At 37.3% G+C, this 14,864-nt stretch overlaps 1 protein-coding gene across 1 annotated transcript; it reads left to right on the plus strand.

Annotated features, from left to right (window-relative positions):
• Positions 1–2,441: 2,441 nt before the first annotated feature.
• LOC145776413 (uncharacterized) lies at positions 2,442–11,674 on the plus strand. The gene is made up of 7 exons (XM_082587815.1): positions 2,442–2,574; positions 3,682–3,842; positions 7,342–7,539; positions 7,858–7,984; positions 9,153–9,334; positions 10,809–10,955; positions 11,309–11,674. The coding sequence occupies exons 1-7, from the start codon at positions 2,473–2,475 to the stop codon at positions 11,538–11,540; spliced, it is 1,149 nt and encodes a 382-aa protein (XP_082443941.1). The 5' UTR covers positions 2,442–2,472; the 3' UTR covers positions 11,541–11,674.
• The last annotated feature ends 3,190 nt before the right edge of the window (positions 11,675–14,864 follow it).

A 14,864-nucleotide genomic window follows, 5' to 3' on the forward strand; every position in this document is an offset into this window, starting at 1 on the left:
CAGCAATAACGCCTAACCACACAGAAACTCAACAGCCAGCAGCCTTAAGCCAAACAAAAGAGCCACATTAAAGACTCACATTTGACTCACTGATTTCAACACCATTCGTCATAGCACATGACTAGGGAACTGTGTTCCGAAAGCTAGTGCAATTTGCTATTACTACAGCAAACTCGCAGCATTAGGCTAAAACAGGTCGTTAAAATCTACATTGTAAAAAAAGTTTAAGACTTTTCTATTGTACAATCTTCTAGAAACCTCTTTTTCAGAACTAACTGGAAGGTTCCAGCTGATCCTGTGATCGAATGTACACTACACCTTCTCCAAAAATGTTGACCTTTTCGGCTCAAGGGGGGGTTCCGGGAACCCAGAGAACCCCCCCTGGCTACGGGCCTGCATTGTAATGTAGCCATCAAATTAATCTTGATCTTCGCAATTTACGTTCTGTAAATACAGATTTCACTTTCTCCTCTGACAGAAATTAAAGCAAAAGACAAAAGACTTTTTGGAATTGACGAAGAAATGCTGGTGTGTTTAACAACAACGAAAACGTTTTGTTTCTAAGAATAAGCACACCCAACACAGGGATATCTAAAGAAGGGGATACGAAGGCTTTTATTACATCTGACAATAGAAGGGCTTTTGTTTATGGTAAATAACCTGTGTTTATCATAAAATGACAATTGGCACCGATAGTAGTTTAATGAATCTTGTTATGATAACTTGCATTGCGCTATTAGAATCAGGCCTGGATATTCACGGCATGCTCATGGTTGCTTGTTAATTCAACTACCCATATACTTGCTTTACATCTAGCCTACTGCAAAGGCTTTGTTAAAAAAAACAGCTTACTGGTAACTTTTTAGCTGTCTTTGTGAACAAGTATTCTTTAAATATGCTCTACGTAACATTTGCTAACTGTTTACTGTAGCTCATTGTACCAGCTGCACTATAAAACTTTCTACGATTTTGAAAAGAACCACATGTTTAAAGCACCACAAACTACCGCCCTGGTAGTGTCACGAAAATAAGGCAATCGCTGCGAGCCTTCATATCCCCTTCTCTAGATATCCCTGACCCAACATATTAAAATTTCTAGCATAAAAACGTTTAAAGCAACATTATTTTTGCAATGTGTTGGGCAATTTTTTTTGGCTTCCAAGTGCACACGAAGCTAAGCTGAAAAAGTTTAAGAACCACTGGTCTTCTGGCTACTAGTTGATTGCCCTATCACTAGAAGTGTTTAAGGAGTACTTTTGGGCCAGATCCCGGGATGACTTTAAGGGCTCATAGCCTTTCTGAGAGTACGGGACTTGAAAAACTACTACGACAAATTTTTGGCTCATAAAGCACATTTTTTATAAAAATGGCTTCATTAAGTGTCCAAAAATCTCATTGGTACAGGGCCCAAATTGTCCTCTCCACGGTTCTGCTAGGAAAACACCCCTGTTCGGAAACGCCCAGTTTCGAGTCATACCTTTTTACAAATAAGAATTGCCCAAGCAAGCAATGGTTCTTTTCACAAGTTTGGTCTAATACTAATCAAATTGCTAAAAATAGGCTTGTCTGGTTGCAAGAAAATGTTTGAATTGACAACCTTCTGTGAAAGTTGATGAGGTTTAAACTGATACACAATGTTTTGTATTAATGTGCGGAAGTTGGACATAGTAATGCTTGGAAACTGGCACATTTCTTCGCCACGTCGCACTATATAGGCCCTGAGGCAAATACGTCGGTAACAGCGCCGCTTTTAGCCATACTAAGTAAAATGTTATCAGTCAGTTTGAAAACAAGTAACAGCACAGTTTTACATCTTGACCCATTGTACTGTGCTGTCAAAACGCCTATTATCAATAGCTTTGTTTTTAATCATCATTACATTAATCTGCTGGAATGATTTTAATCTTTCCTAAAACCACTATCTCACTAAATCAATGTCATTTTGCAATTTGTATGTTGAGTATTGCAGCTTTTGATTGGAGGTAGGGCACTCAAGGAGAAAGAAGGGCTTTGAGCATTGCCTCTTTCGAGTTAAAAAGTCGCACAGGTAGTGTTGAGGAGCCATTCACCAAACCCTCATTTAGCAAATGTAGGCCTATATTAACAAACAAGTTGTCAAGATCAAGCTAAAGTCTAAAATCAATAGTCTCAAAGTTCAGTCATTTCTTAGTTCAAACAATTTTTCTTGAATAACTATGGTTAATTTATCCGTTGACCGTTTCGACATTAGTCGCAAAAGGATGTAGCCTACTATATCTCATAACTGTGACATGTTGATTTCCGATAAATATTGCCGATTTTCTTATTTGTTAAGCTTTAGCCTACATTTTATTGAAATGTAGGCCCACCGCCAAATTTTGATATTAGCTCATGAAATTCTATTAGAGCCATGTTTTTGATACACAAACTTGTAAACATTTTATTTTATGCTTTATTTAACAGATAAACAGTTAAAAATTAATTCTTGACACCATGGACACAAAATGTTTGTTATGTTTTTGTATTATTTTTATAGCATGCTTAAAGCAAGTTTACTGCAGCAAGGGAATAGTTGGACCAACAGTTGGCATGTTGGTAAGTAGGCCTAGCCTACAACAAAATCTCTTTTCGTATGTTTTTTTTTTTGAGAAATGATATAACTCCAGGCTACAAAGTAATACCAATCTTTTCAGCCTGTTGAAAGATTAGCAAGTTTTTAGATAGAGAAAATTAAAAAATAACAAAGTAATATCCTACCGGCTACACTATTTTTGCAATAATTATGTGCTCATCTTGTAAGAAAAAATTAAAAAGATTTTTAATGAAGAAGGTGCTTTTGTGTTTTCCAACTCAGTTGTAGTAGGCCAGGGGTGTCCAACTCCTGGCCCGTAGTGTCCAACTCCTGAGTGGCTCGCGCGGTAGTTTTCGAAATGACTTATATTATAAAATTAATCGTCTATGTAACTTATGGCGAACTTACTATCCGAGAAATTGGCATTGATTGTGAAATTTGTGACATCATTAATTTTTGACAACCATATGCAAAATTCGCTTTGCATTGCTACATCGTCCATCTCACCAAATATTGCCAAACTTGGATGAAAACAGTGCCAATCGTCACATTAAAATATCAAAACGTGTATCAACGTATTTAATGTTCAGTTCAGTTTGTTTTTATTTCTGACCATCACAACGAAAAAAAAAATAGCTTATGCCAAATATAGCAGAGATTTAGAAAAAGGTAGAAGCGACAATCTTGGTATGTTTATTGTTCTTATAATTATAAAAAAGGACAATAGGCTACACATTTCTAAGATTCGAATTTTGGTGAGAGGGTTTTAATTAAAAATTATTAAAACAACTGTTTCTAAGATGACAAATTAGCAGTAAACACTCAAGTGGCCCTCGCAATCATTCGTAAACGGCATTTGGCTCTTTGGTCAAAAAGATTGGACACCCCTATAGTAGGCTACTATGTCTCAAGTACGGCATCAGTATGTAATACTTTACATTGTAGTGTTAGATTAATACATAGACTACAATGGAGCCTTCATCGTGTAAATTTGTAGGCAACCTTGATGAGCATATTTTAAGTTAAACTAAATGTTGAAAAATAAAACAATTGGAATGAAGAAATCATACAGAATTGTCTTAATCAGATATAAAAACGAAAATTTTAACAAAATGGTTTACTATATTTAGAAAACTGCATATTGCTCCTGCATATGTTGCGAATCTGACCACAAGAAATGCTACAAGCATCCAGCTGTTGAAAAAGACTATGAGTGTCCGACTGATGAGTGCTCGGAAGAGTTTTGTAGCAAGTGGGAAAAAGCCAAATGTTCTTCAAGCTGTTTTTGTTCGTGAGTTCTTTCAATAATTGTTAGTTTTGGTAATTATTGATTTTTAATTTAAAAAACTTAAATGCTAGAAATCTAGACACAACTACAAGTGAGCCCCGTTTGTCTGCCCCGTTAGCTCAGTGGTTATGCGCCAGGCTCAAGATTACGCGGCGCTGGTTCGACTCTCTGGGTGTGCGCTTGAGCAACGCATTTCAGACATTCAGCGGCACCTAGTGAATGGAATAATTTCCCGGCAACAACACTTCAACAATCGGAAAAAAACTTCACTCTGTCAATCTCGGTAACGGTAACAGGCCCTGCGTCTAGAGCCTCCACAAGTATGCGATACAACCAGAAATAACCTATCAAGGTTTTGTCAGTCCGACGATAAAGATTCAAAACCAAACCAAGCGAGCCTAAGGCAAGGTAAGCTAAGTATACCCTATACCAGGGCTACTCAACTGGTGGACCGCGGTCCGAATCCGGACCTTCTGGGCGTTGATGGTGGACCTCGGGCTTCTGAAAGAATAACCTTATTGCCACGTTTCAAGGCCTCTTTAAACAGATTTCTATTGGGAGGAAACACTTTTCTTTGTGATTATCTTATTAGCTGGGGGGCTTTCGTCCCATAGCACTTTTTCAACTATCCACGGCGAGTTGCACTTTACCTAAAAAAAAAATGGTTCGGCACTGATACTGATTAACTTTTGTCGTTGGGTGTGAAATAACTTATTCACCGGACACTGGACCGTTAAGAATATTCAACTTGTCAAACTGGACCTTTGTTAATATTAGTTGAGTAACCCTGCCCTATACTCATGTAGCCTATCTTCTTGGTGCTCTTTGTTAGAGCATCCACTAGTGGAGTAGAGTAGTTATTCAGCGGAGTACGTCTTGCTGGACAAATATGACAAGATAACAATCATCAACCTCAATGGGGCTCGTAAAAAGTAAACAGTAATTCTCGTAGATTAGAGTGGTCGTCAGCCTTTTTGTCTTGGCGGACCCCTTTTGGTGCCATCAAAGCAATCGTGGACCCCTAAAAATACTTTATTTGAAATTTTAGTATACTGCGTCTCCTAACGGCAACAAACGTTTCGTAAGTTTCGAAGCGACACACTTAAAAGAATCTGCTGAACTCGCGACGCACTCATGACGATAGATAGATGGCATTGACGATGTTATGTTATGAGCTGTAGGCCAATGTTGGCAGACAGAAAAAAAAATCAGCAGTCTTTATCCTGATTTACAGTAATGTTTTTAAATAACTTTTTCAAAAATTAGCAAAATTTTTGCGACCTTCACAAAGAATTTCTTCCTTTTTTCATTGTAATCAATCTTTTGTTGTAATCACTAATCACATTAATAGCAAAACCTATAGTGCTGGTAGAATGTTGACTAACGTTTGTATTTCTGAATGCAGCATTGATCAATGTAATCTGTTGTCTCAAAAACTTAAGTTGAACATATCTAGCCTTCTAAAAAGATTAATTCTTTGATATAATTTTTTTTGGTTAAAAAACCGAATCTTTGTGCAACACATTTTGAAATATTTAAATAACGCACCAGGGCGTCGTGACTCCAGTTTGAGAATCACTATAAAATTTAATACACGAATACTGTAAAGCAATACCAACTTTAAAATATCATAATTTGCCAATCATGTCGTAGGGGAGAGTGGGGCACAATTGGACATGGGGTACAATTGGACATCGCATTTTATAGAAAAAATTGGAAACTCTGGAAGTCCTTACCTTGGCAAAAAATTAGTTTCACATCAATCATTGTACTATGAAAATTCTAAGAGTTTGTGTTGGTTGTGTATTGAGTTTGGCGGTGGGAAGTCTTTTAGCAACTGTATAGTATTTTTTGTAGATTTTGTTTTAATCGTAATATTTTTTATATAAAGTAAAGATTTTTAGTTTATTTCTTTTTATGTTCAAGCCATATACAGTAAAGTATCTTTTCCTTACCTTTGCATTAACTTGGCTTTTAGAACAGGTTGTCCCTGTCCAACTTTAAATCAATGTTGGTGTGTGGGGCACAATTGGACACAATTTTTGGGGTACAATTGGACAGCAACACACATGATAGATAATACTGTAAGAATAGTTCTTTTAATATTGCATGGTCTCATGTAATACAATGTCATTTAAACGTTGTAATAACATTAAAAATCCATTTTTTTGGGAAACAAGATAAGATTTTAGGGGGGAGGTTAAATTGCTTTTCCAAGACCCCCCCCCTCGTGGCAACGCCCCTGATTTTACCGCAATAAACAAGTAAAACCTATTTATTCGAGTCATTGTCATTTTCTTGATGACTTTTGTGTTGGTTTAAACTGTTGTTTCTAAACCATTGATAAAATTCGCAAATGTCCAATTGTGCCCCATTGCTGGGGTACAATTGGACACAAACAATATTTTTTTCAATTGAATGCATTGCCTAAGTGTTGTTTCACTGTCTCATTTTGTTAACAGTGTGATGCTTTGTTATTGTGCAAAAGTTGGATTTTTTTAGACTTTTAATAAAGACGGTATTTCTATTGTACTATTTTTTGTCCAACTGTGCCCCACTCTCCCCTAAATTCGGATACTTTCATGGACCCCTGAAAACGCTTCGTGGACCTCCGGTTGAGAACCGATGTTGTAGAAAATGATTTATTTTTGATGTAGAAAGAGCAACCGTAGTTCAGGGAAAAAGGAGTTTACGTAAATAGTTTTGATAGCTAGAATATTGCAAGCTAACAGGGGTTATCAATTGGGGACCATGGACTCTTTGTCTCTTTCAGTGTGACTCTTCGAGGAAACCTATAAAAATTTTCTATTTAAACGAATTGAAATAGGTAACATATGCAGAAAATATACCGTCTAAACAATGTAGTAAGATGGGGTTTTATAGTTGTACACAATGGATCTTCGTCTCTGTTGAACTGTCTCCGTTGAAGTGTAAACACAGATATCACCTCCAAACAGTAGGCTAAAGAGCGATTTAAGTGGTGCCTTATTTAATGCCATTCTTTAACCTTGAAAACCTTGTCAGCTATAAGCGCATCCACAAGTCTGGCAGTTTCCTTCACAGTAATTTCAATTGCAGAAGATTGAGTGTTTTGTCTAAAAAAGTAGTTACAGTGTAGGCTAGTTTCTTTTCAGCGGTCGGACTTCGTCTCGTCAAATTCAAAACAAACTTGTAAGCTGCCTAAAGTCTGAGATAGCAATGGTAACAAAGCGGGCTTTAACAACGCAACATTCATCACAAATTCAAGGATTAGTAGAGTGTCATCTATAATTCTTAAATTTTTGATAAATATTGCCAAATTTAGGAGCTTTTCCCGTAGGAAGCTGTTTACTGTGAGTCTTGCAAAGTGTCACAAAATAGAGTAAATTTATGGCATTGACCAATCAAAACAGAAGAGAATGTACCGTATCCTATTTGTATTTATTCAATCTACTCCAGGTACATTTTTTTATTTTGTGATGTGTCGTATCTATTTGGATCTCATTGATTTTCGTTTTTGTAGAAAATGCAAATCTAAACTTCCTGAGACAAATCAAAGATGTGTTTTTTACAATGCCGTTGAACCCCAGTGCGAATGTGGTAATCTTGACGATATCAAATGTGACGATGCACTGATCGATGACGCTGAGTTTTCAAAAGTGGAGGAGCAGGTTCGCAAGCTGAAGGAACAACAACACTGCATGGTGCCTTGTCTTTGCAAGTGAGAATTTCTGTTCTTTTAATAGCTGTTGAATCCTATTGTCAAACATTTTATGTTTTGTAAAAGAAGCATTTGTGATTTAATAAGTTATTTAGCAGCATTAAATAGTGAGCATCTCATTGATCCACATTAATTGCACGTGTAGGCTATCTTGGCTACATTGTCTCACTTTTAGGTTTGTTCTGCTTCATGTAATTTGTGCTCTGAGCTTACATTACAATGAGCAGTGAATTTATACATGTTGAGAAGTGAAAGTTGTTGGGTAGGCCTAACTGGGTTTATTTATAGATTAAAGTTGTTTTGTTTCTTAATTTCTAGAAAGTGCGGAAATAAAATTCCTCACAGCGTGCAGGTGAAATGTAAGCAATCCGATCACGTTCCGGAAGGCTGTTCTTGTGAAAAGACAAAATGTCCTACGGAGAAAGAGCTTCAACTTTTTGAAAGAGTAAATATTTTCATGACTTGTTTAACATTGTTTTAGATGTGCTTTATCAAGACCGTTTTAAAAACTCAGCTGGGTTTCAGTTTGATAAAAACAAGCGAGGTTCCTGATATGAATTGTGCGGATCTGTCAATAGCCCAGCTTGATTTTTGACAATTTTTTTTGTTGAGAAAGTCTTTTTTTTCGGCTTTGCATGTTTCAGGGTAGCGCTTATAATAATAGACAAATGTTTATAATTTTGTGATGAAACACAAATAATAATAAAAATTCAAAGAAAACGATTGGTGTACCGGCAAACATCTATAGGATTCTCCCATGATACGAGAGAAGGATCCACAGAGGATGATACAAACTGTTATGCATACATTAACAAGTGAATAAAAAAATAACAGTAACCTCTCAAGCACATGCAGCTCCACACAAAGGGAAAATTACGTGACTTTTGACTGTTTTTTTATTTCTTTAAAGATAATGTCTAAAAAGACATTGTTAAAATTAACTTCGAATTTTAATACTTACTTGTGCCGCTAGTCTACAATTTCTTGTATTTTGGATCCATCTCAAATGATTGTTATATCCTAGCTTAATGACAAATTTCTGTCTTTTTCTCATTTTTTTTATTTTTTACAAATTCAAGTCATTTCTTAGCACAACTTTTTTCAACAAAAAATCATACTTTCTAATTGACGGAAAAATTACGTTTCGCTGAAACCTGAAATTAAAAATGTCGATCTACTCATGCAAAATTCCATGAGGACTTTTGTAGGTATGAAGACAGAATACCTGTCAATCACACATGCTCATTGAAGTAGATTTTGATTTGACAGGTAGGCCTACGGACATCGAAGTGTAAAAATCAAATTAAACCAACATGCTAAGGCATCTGATTGCAATCGATGAAAAGTTGGCCATCCCTGGAATGAGGCTACTAAAAAATAAAAAGTAAAGTTACATACGGTAGCCTAATTGTGCTATGCGACGCTTGCAAGGACGTCAGCTGGATATCTCTCCAGAGTACGCCGCTGTGTCTCGGCAAGATAGTCTACTTCATGGCATGGTAAAAATAATGGCTGCAGCTGACTGGGTGAACTTTGCTGCTTTATATTGTGTTGCATCTGTGATTGCCAAATGGGCACAAAATGAAACATGATTGATATTATCTTTCCTCAAGATCCAAAAGGAAAACATGAATATGAGCGATCTTGCAAAAGCTCTTATTCAAGAAACTAAAACAAGTACAGAATTTGACGAAATCAACGAGAAATTGAAACCTGCCATTGAATCAGGGAAAATGAAACCAATCACTAAGGAAACTTTTAAAGAAACTAAGTGCGGAGTGCAATGCATGTGCGAGTAAGAAGGCTAGTTTTTATTTTAAGTTTACTGCATAATTACATTGATATAATTTGCTTGAAGCAATCCTTGCTTTGAAGCACTAGCGTTATTTCTTGCTCAATGACATTTCGCAACGTAGCCTATAGGGGCAAAATGGTTAAAACGCTTGGTCAATGTATTCAAAATATAAGATCAAACATTTTGAAAACCCGACTGTTTTCATTTTCAGTGCTGCTAAATTGTACTGAAGGTAGTAGCAAATCAAAGCAGTTCAGTTTTTGAAATGTTTGCTGAACATGTTCAGTAAGCTATCTCGGTTACATTTTGAGCTCTTTGTTTTTTATTAGATTTCGCAACGTATTTTGTAACACTTTAATATCATGTAAATTTACTAACAAATATTAGCTGTAGCAAGCGCTGTGAGTAGCAACCCGCTCATACACAGCTGTAATCATGACAGCGACATCCTGAGCACAGTAGTGTTGGAGATGACCAGAGAACGAGGCCTATATTTCTTGTAGGCCTATATCAGTTTATTGTAGTCGAAGGAACGAATCGTCACCATCCAAATGTAAAAAGAGGCTGAACGGGTTGACACCAAAATTAAACCATGAACGGAACGCAGAGCAAAACTGCAGAACAACGACGTCCACACCAGGAACCCAACTTAAGATTAACAGCAATAATAGAAGTTATATCCACACCATAAGTGCTGGTCTCTTCAGCAAGAAATCCGTCTTGATTGAAAACGTGCTGCTCAGAGCATGTAGCCAATACACCTTGATTGCAATGCGGCATGTAAAAAAATGTGCAGGGTAAAACGTAGGCTACGCAAAACCATGTGTCCTGTATGTATCGATGTCCCAATTGCAAGAATGCTGCCAAACACTCTATCTATAGTATTTCAATTCTAAACATGGCAGAAAACAAAGACGCCGTAAGGAAACGCAAAAACGATCTATGAAGAGCCTGCAAGGGATACATAAACCGCAAAACAACGATAAGCATGGGAAGCGAAGTTGGGGAATGTGAAAACGATAAGCTCGCAGGAGCTAAACTAGCCTACTCGTGCTGGTAGGCTACTAAAAAACGGCTGTAGCCTATTTTTATCCACAAATAGCCATACCGGTAATCAAGCAACAACACTAAAATTGTCATTATAAAAACAAAAAAACAATAAACGAACGTTCTCGGCTGGTGAGCAAGTTAAGCAATTTCTGAAATGTTTAGATTTGACCATTGTTTTGCTGTAATATTATTTGACTCTGTAGTGTTTCTTTTGAAATATTTCTTTTATGGGATTGAAAAGGGCTGTATGACTAGACGAAAACGTTCGCTTATTGTTTTTTGTTGTTATAATGTTAAGTGTAGTATTGTTGCTTGGTTATGTTATGTCTGTTTATGGTTTAAAAAAGTAACGTCTCTACTCAAATTGTATTTTTATCCCTTAAATAAATTTTAAAAAACGATAGAACTAATCCAATGTTTTTAGCAAGTGCCGTTGGGACAACCCAGACTTAGAAGCAAGTTGTCAAAAGGTGTTACAACAACGAGAAAGCGATTGCCCTCCTTGTGCCAAAGAAATCAATTGTCCAGACAACAACCCAGACAGAATGTGCAAAATGTATTGTTTTTGCAGGTCAGTTAAAAGAAAAATTGGATTAAGGTTAAACCATGGGTTAAACAATTGAAAGAAGTTTGAGGTTAATATTTTTAATAACTTACATGCAAGCTATAGGCTACGGTAATTTAATCTGTAAGAGGCTAGCGGAACTCAAGTCTCGGTGTTTTTACAAAAGTTAAAAAAACTAAATTTTTCAAAAACTAATTCTTCAATGCAAAACTTCAAGTGGGGCCGCTTGAATAGGCTGCATTTTAGCTATGAAGATGTAAAAAGGTATAACGTATGTTCGCCATTTTGATCTCTATAGACTCAATTTTTTTTTTACCAGTTTGCCTTCTTAGAAATAGTTTTATAATCATATTTTTTAGCAAATGCAAGAAAGATAAAAGAATGTCAAAGTCATTAAAAGAGGAATGTGATGCACTACTATTGGCATCAACTGAGATATGTCCTTGTAAAGAAAAGATTGATTGTAACATTCTTAATCAAATGGACAATCCCTCCAAAATCGAAGAAAAAACCTCACCAATGACTTCGGATGATGGTAAACCACGCCCCGGAAAACTGAAACCAAAATCTAAAATGTGGGATGAACTATGAAAGCCTGTCATCTTCAGCATTTGCAAACGTTTTAAAACAGTATAGATTGCCACTTTTCAAATGACCAAACTTGTTTCACATGATGCTAGCTCATAGGCTCAGAAAGCGTTGTTGAATTGTAGCCGGAACTTGATCGCGAGCTTTCGATTTTGAATCTAGTCGTTGTCATCAGGGGCGCCGGAAGCGGGGGGGGGGGGCAGGGGGGGCGGATGCCCCCCTGCCCTCAATTTTTCTGCAGAAGGGGGGGCAGAGGGGGCAATGGTGCCCTTTTAAAGTCATGTAAGCTACTGCACATTTTGCAATATAACAATTTCTGCTATTCGCTTTTAGCCTAATTATAATCTTTCATTTTTGCCTCAAAATAATATTTACGACACGAAATTTTGCAACACAGTAGCCTACAGGCCTTAAAACTAGTTTTTTTCGGTTGCCATCGTGGCCTACCGGAAGGTCCTTCTCGGCGGCCAAATCTGCGTGCTTGGAGGCTAAAATACAAAACAATAATAACGATAGCACAAGTAAATAGAATTAAACTTGCAACAATGCTAAAGTGATCACTTAGCGTTGTTGAAGTCTGGGCCTGGGCGACGTCCTACAATAGAATCGTTGCACCACGCAGTAACTGCTTTATCGGGATTGTATTCAGTACTGCGGGACCATCTAACGACACTCGCACGAGTGTCTCCAATGTGGCTGATTTTAAAGAAGTTCGCCACTCCCCTAGAATTCTTTTTAGCAACGAAAAACAACGTTCGACATGTGTTGACGATGACGGCAAGGTAATAAAATAAGTATTTCAATGATGTGAATGACATTACTACAAGAAGCATAATTTTTGCAAAATATGATCAAAAAATGTTTTCCCTTCGGATGTCAATTAACCGAGTTCTCCTTTTTAACAACGATTCAATGTCCTACAACATCGAATCGACATAAAAACGACAATATTGCCGATGTAAATTAGCACTTCGGATTCACACTTTGTTAAAATAAACGTCAGGAATTACAAACAAGACTTATAGCTGGTGATCGCAGATGGATATATTCCATCAATAACAAATATTCTCGCACAATGTAACAGTGGCGATTATGACGCGCTGACCTAATTTTGCGTCACTCTTTGATACTACATATTTTCGACAGTTAATCCACGATCATTCTATTGCGAAATTAAATAATTGGCTAGAAGAGACCGGCGGCCAAACTTGGCCGATTGAGGAGGTAGCACCGGCAGTCATTCAAGCACTACTTAGCGACCATGGCCGCAGGCTGCTTTAAGACTTCAGTAGGTTACATCATTATAACATAGCATGATGCCTTTCTTTGTATACCGGACACTTGTAGGCTATCATTACTCAATACATAGTGAGCTGATAGATTAGTATTATCGCTAAATCTTATCTTAAAACTTGAAAAAAAATTGGCCTTTTAGTAAACAAATGTGCCCCTTTTTCGTAAACTTGCCCCCCCAGTCAAAAATCGTTCCGGCGCCCCTGGTTGTCATGAAATGCTGTCGCCTTTTTTGAACTTCAAAACCAGCGACGGTTATATATTCAACTGTGTTTCTTTTTACAAAATATATGACGGTAGCCTAAACCTTGAATGAAAAATCTTTGCTACAATTTTTGATACAGAGACCGACTGAAACTGCAGAAGTTGGAAGATAGCTTACATTTACTTCGCCACGATAGCTTATTTGGTTAAGCTCTCGACTTTATGAACGAAGATACGGTATGATCAAGCCGCGTTGGCTTGATTCTCGTGTCATATTGTTTGGGCAATACATTTGAAGAACATATCTCAATTCAATGACACCTAGGCTACTGGATAGAATAATTCACAGACAAGAACAAGCAGAGACTCTACCAACCAGTGCCGTGTGAGCGCCATCTAAAGCCACCTTTGAAATCCATTGGCGAAAGTGACTAAAATGTTATAGGCCTAAGATGGTGTTTCTGTTTTAAATCATGGACTGGTGCTTAAAGCATTAGGTTTCTGGGCATTAGAGGTGGGTGTAAAAGCATTAGGTTTGGGATGAAAACAGTATGAAAATAAATATTTCTCGCGTATCATTTTTGCAACGAATAAACTCTCATTTTATAGTAAAGAATGGCTAACATTAGCATGCAGACAGCGCAGTAATTACTATTAAAGATTTGACAAAGGCTCTTTCTCCTCAGAGACCATTGCTAAAAAAGAGACGCTGACTATTTCATCGATGAGGAATGACAGCAAGCGTTTGACAACGTGAAGAAGATTCTAAGTTCTAATAAAACTCTTGCATTTTTTGTCAAGGCAGGCCGTTAAGACTATTTACGGGTGCTTCAAACATTAATGGACAAGGCTGTGTTGGGCAACAAATGCAAATCAATGGATGGTGGAAATCTATTCAGGTGACGTTTAGGTCATTATTGGATGCAGAAACTCGCTACCACCCAATTGAGTTGGAGCTACAGTGTATCGTGTGGGCAACTAGAAAATGTACATTTTTACTAGGAAATCGTCACCAACTTTTGATCAAATGGAATAAGAAAAGACTAAATAAAATGCTTAACAGCAGAATTTTAAAATGCCTTATGAAGTTGTTAGATTATGACTTTAAGATGGAATAAATTCCTGGAACAGAAAATAAAATTGCAGATGCATTGAGCAGGAATCCATCTTTAAAACCAGCTGAGAACGAGGTGCAGGAGTCTGAAGAAGACTTCAAACAAGTATTTTCTTTAATCAATGTTTGTGCTCAAGAAGCTTGGTTGGTTTTGAATCTTTATCCTCGGACTGACAAAGCCTTGATAGGTTATTCCTGGTAGTTTCACATAGCCTACTTGTCGAGGCTCTTAACGTAGGGCCGTTTACTGAGATTGGCAGAGTGAAGTTTCCGATTGTTAAAGTCTTGTTGCCGGGAGATTATTCCATCCATTTGGTGCCGCTGAATGGAGAGCAGTTCTGAAATGCGTTGCTCAAGCGCACACCCCGAGAGTCGAACCAGTGCCGCGTGATCTTGAGCCGGGCGCGTAACGACTGAGCTAACGGGGCGGACAACAAGCTGAATGCTCTTTCAGATTGGAAAAAGTTAAAATGGTTGTTGAGGAAGAGATTGAGTATCAATCGCTAAAACAGCAAATCCCTTCTGGGTTTCCAATTGCGAATAGCAAACTGAATGAAATACTTCAACTATTGTGGCAAGTCAGGAGTGGTCTCTTTATAAGTGATGCTGGCTTTATTTTGTCTAGCTCACGATTGTTCATATAATCATTTCAAAAGCTTTAAGGAAGCAAGTAGGCTATTACAAGACCTTCATTCGTCACATAAAGGGATCGAAAC

The sequence above is a fragment of the Aplidium turbinatum genome, chromosome 8 (assembly GCF_918807975.1).
Source record: "Aplidium turbinatum chromosome 8, kaAplTurb1.1, whole genome shotgun sequence".
NCBI lineage: Eukaryota > Metazoa > Chordata > Ascidiacea > Aplousobranchia > Polyclinidae > Aplidium > Aplidium turbinatum.

Bases quoted from the DNA above. Each gene is read 5' to 3' on its own strand.
- LOC145776413 (XM_082587815.1), top strand. From the start codon at position 2,473: ATGGACACAAAATGTTTGTTATGTTTTTGTATTATTTTTATAGCATGC. The intron at 3,843-7,341 runs GTGAGTTCTTTC...TCGTTTTTGTAG, and splicing joins TCTTCAAGCTGTTTTTGTTC to AAAATGCAAATCTAAACTTC. The intron at 10,956-11,308 runs GTCAGTTAAAAG...CATATTTTTTAG, and splicing joins AAAATGTATTGTTTTTGCAG to CAAATGCAAGAAAGATAAAA.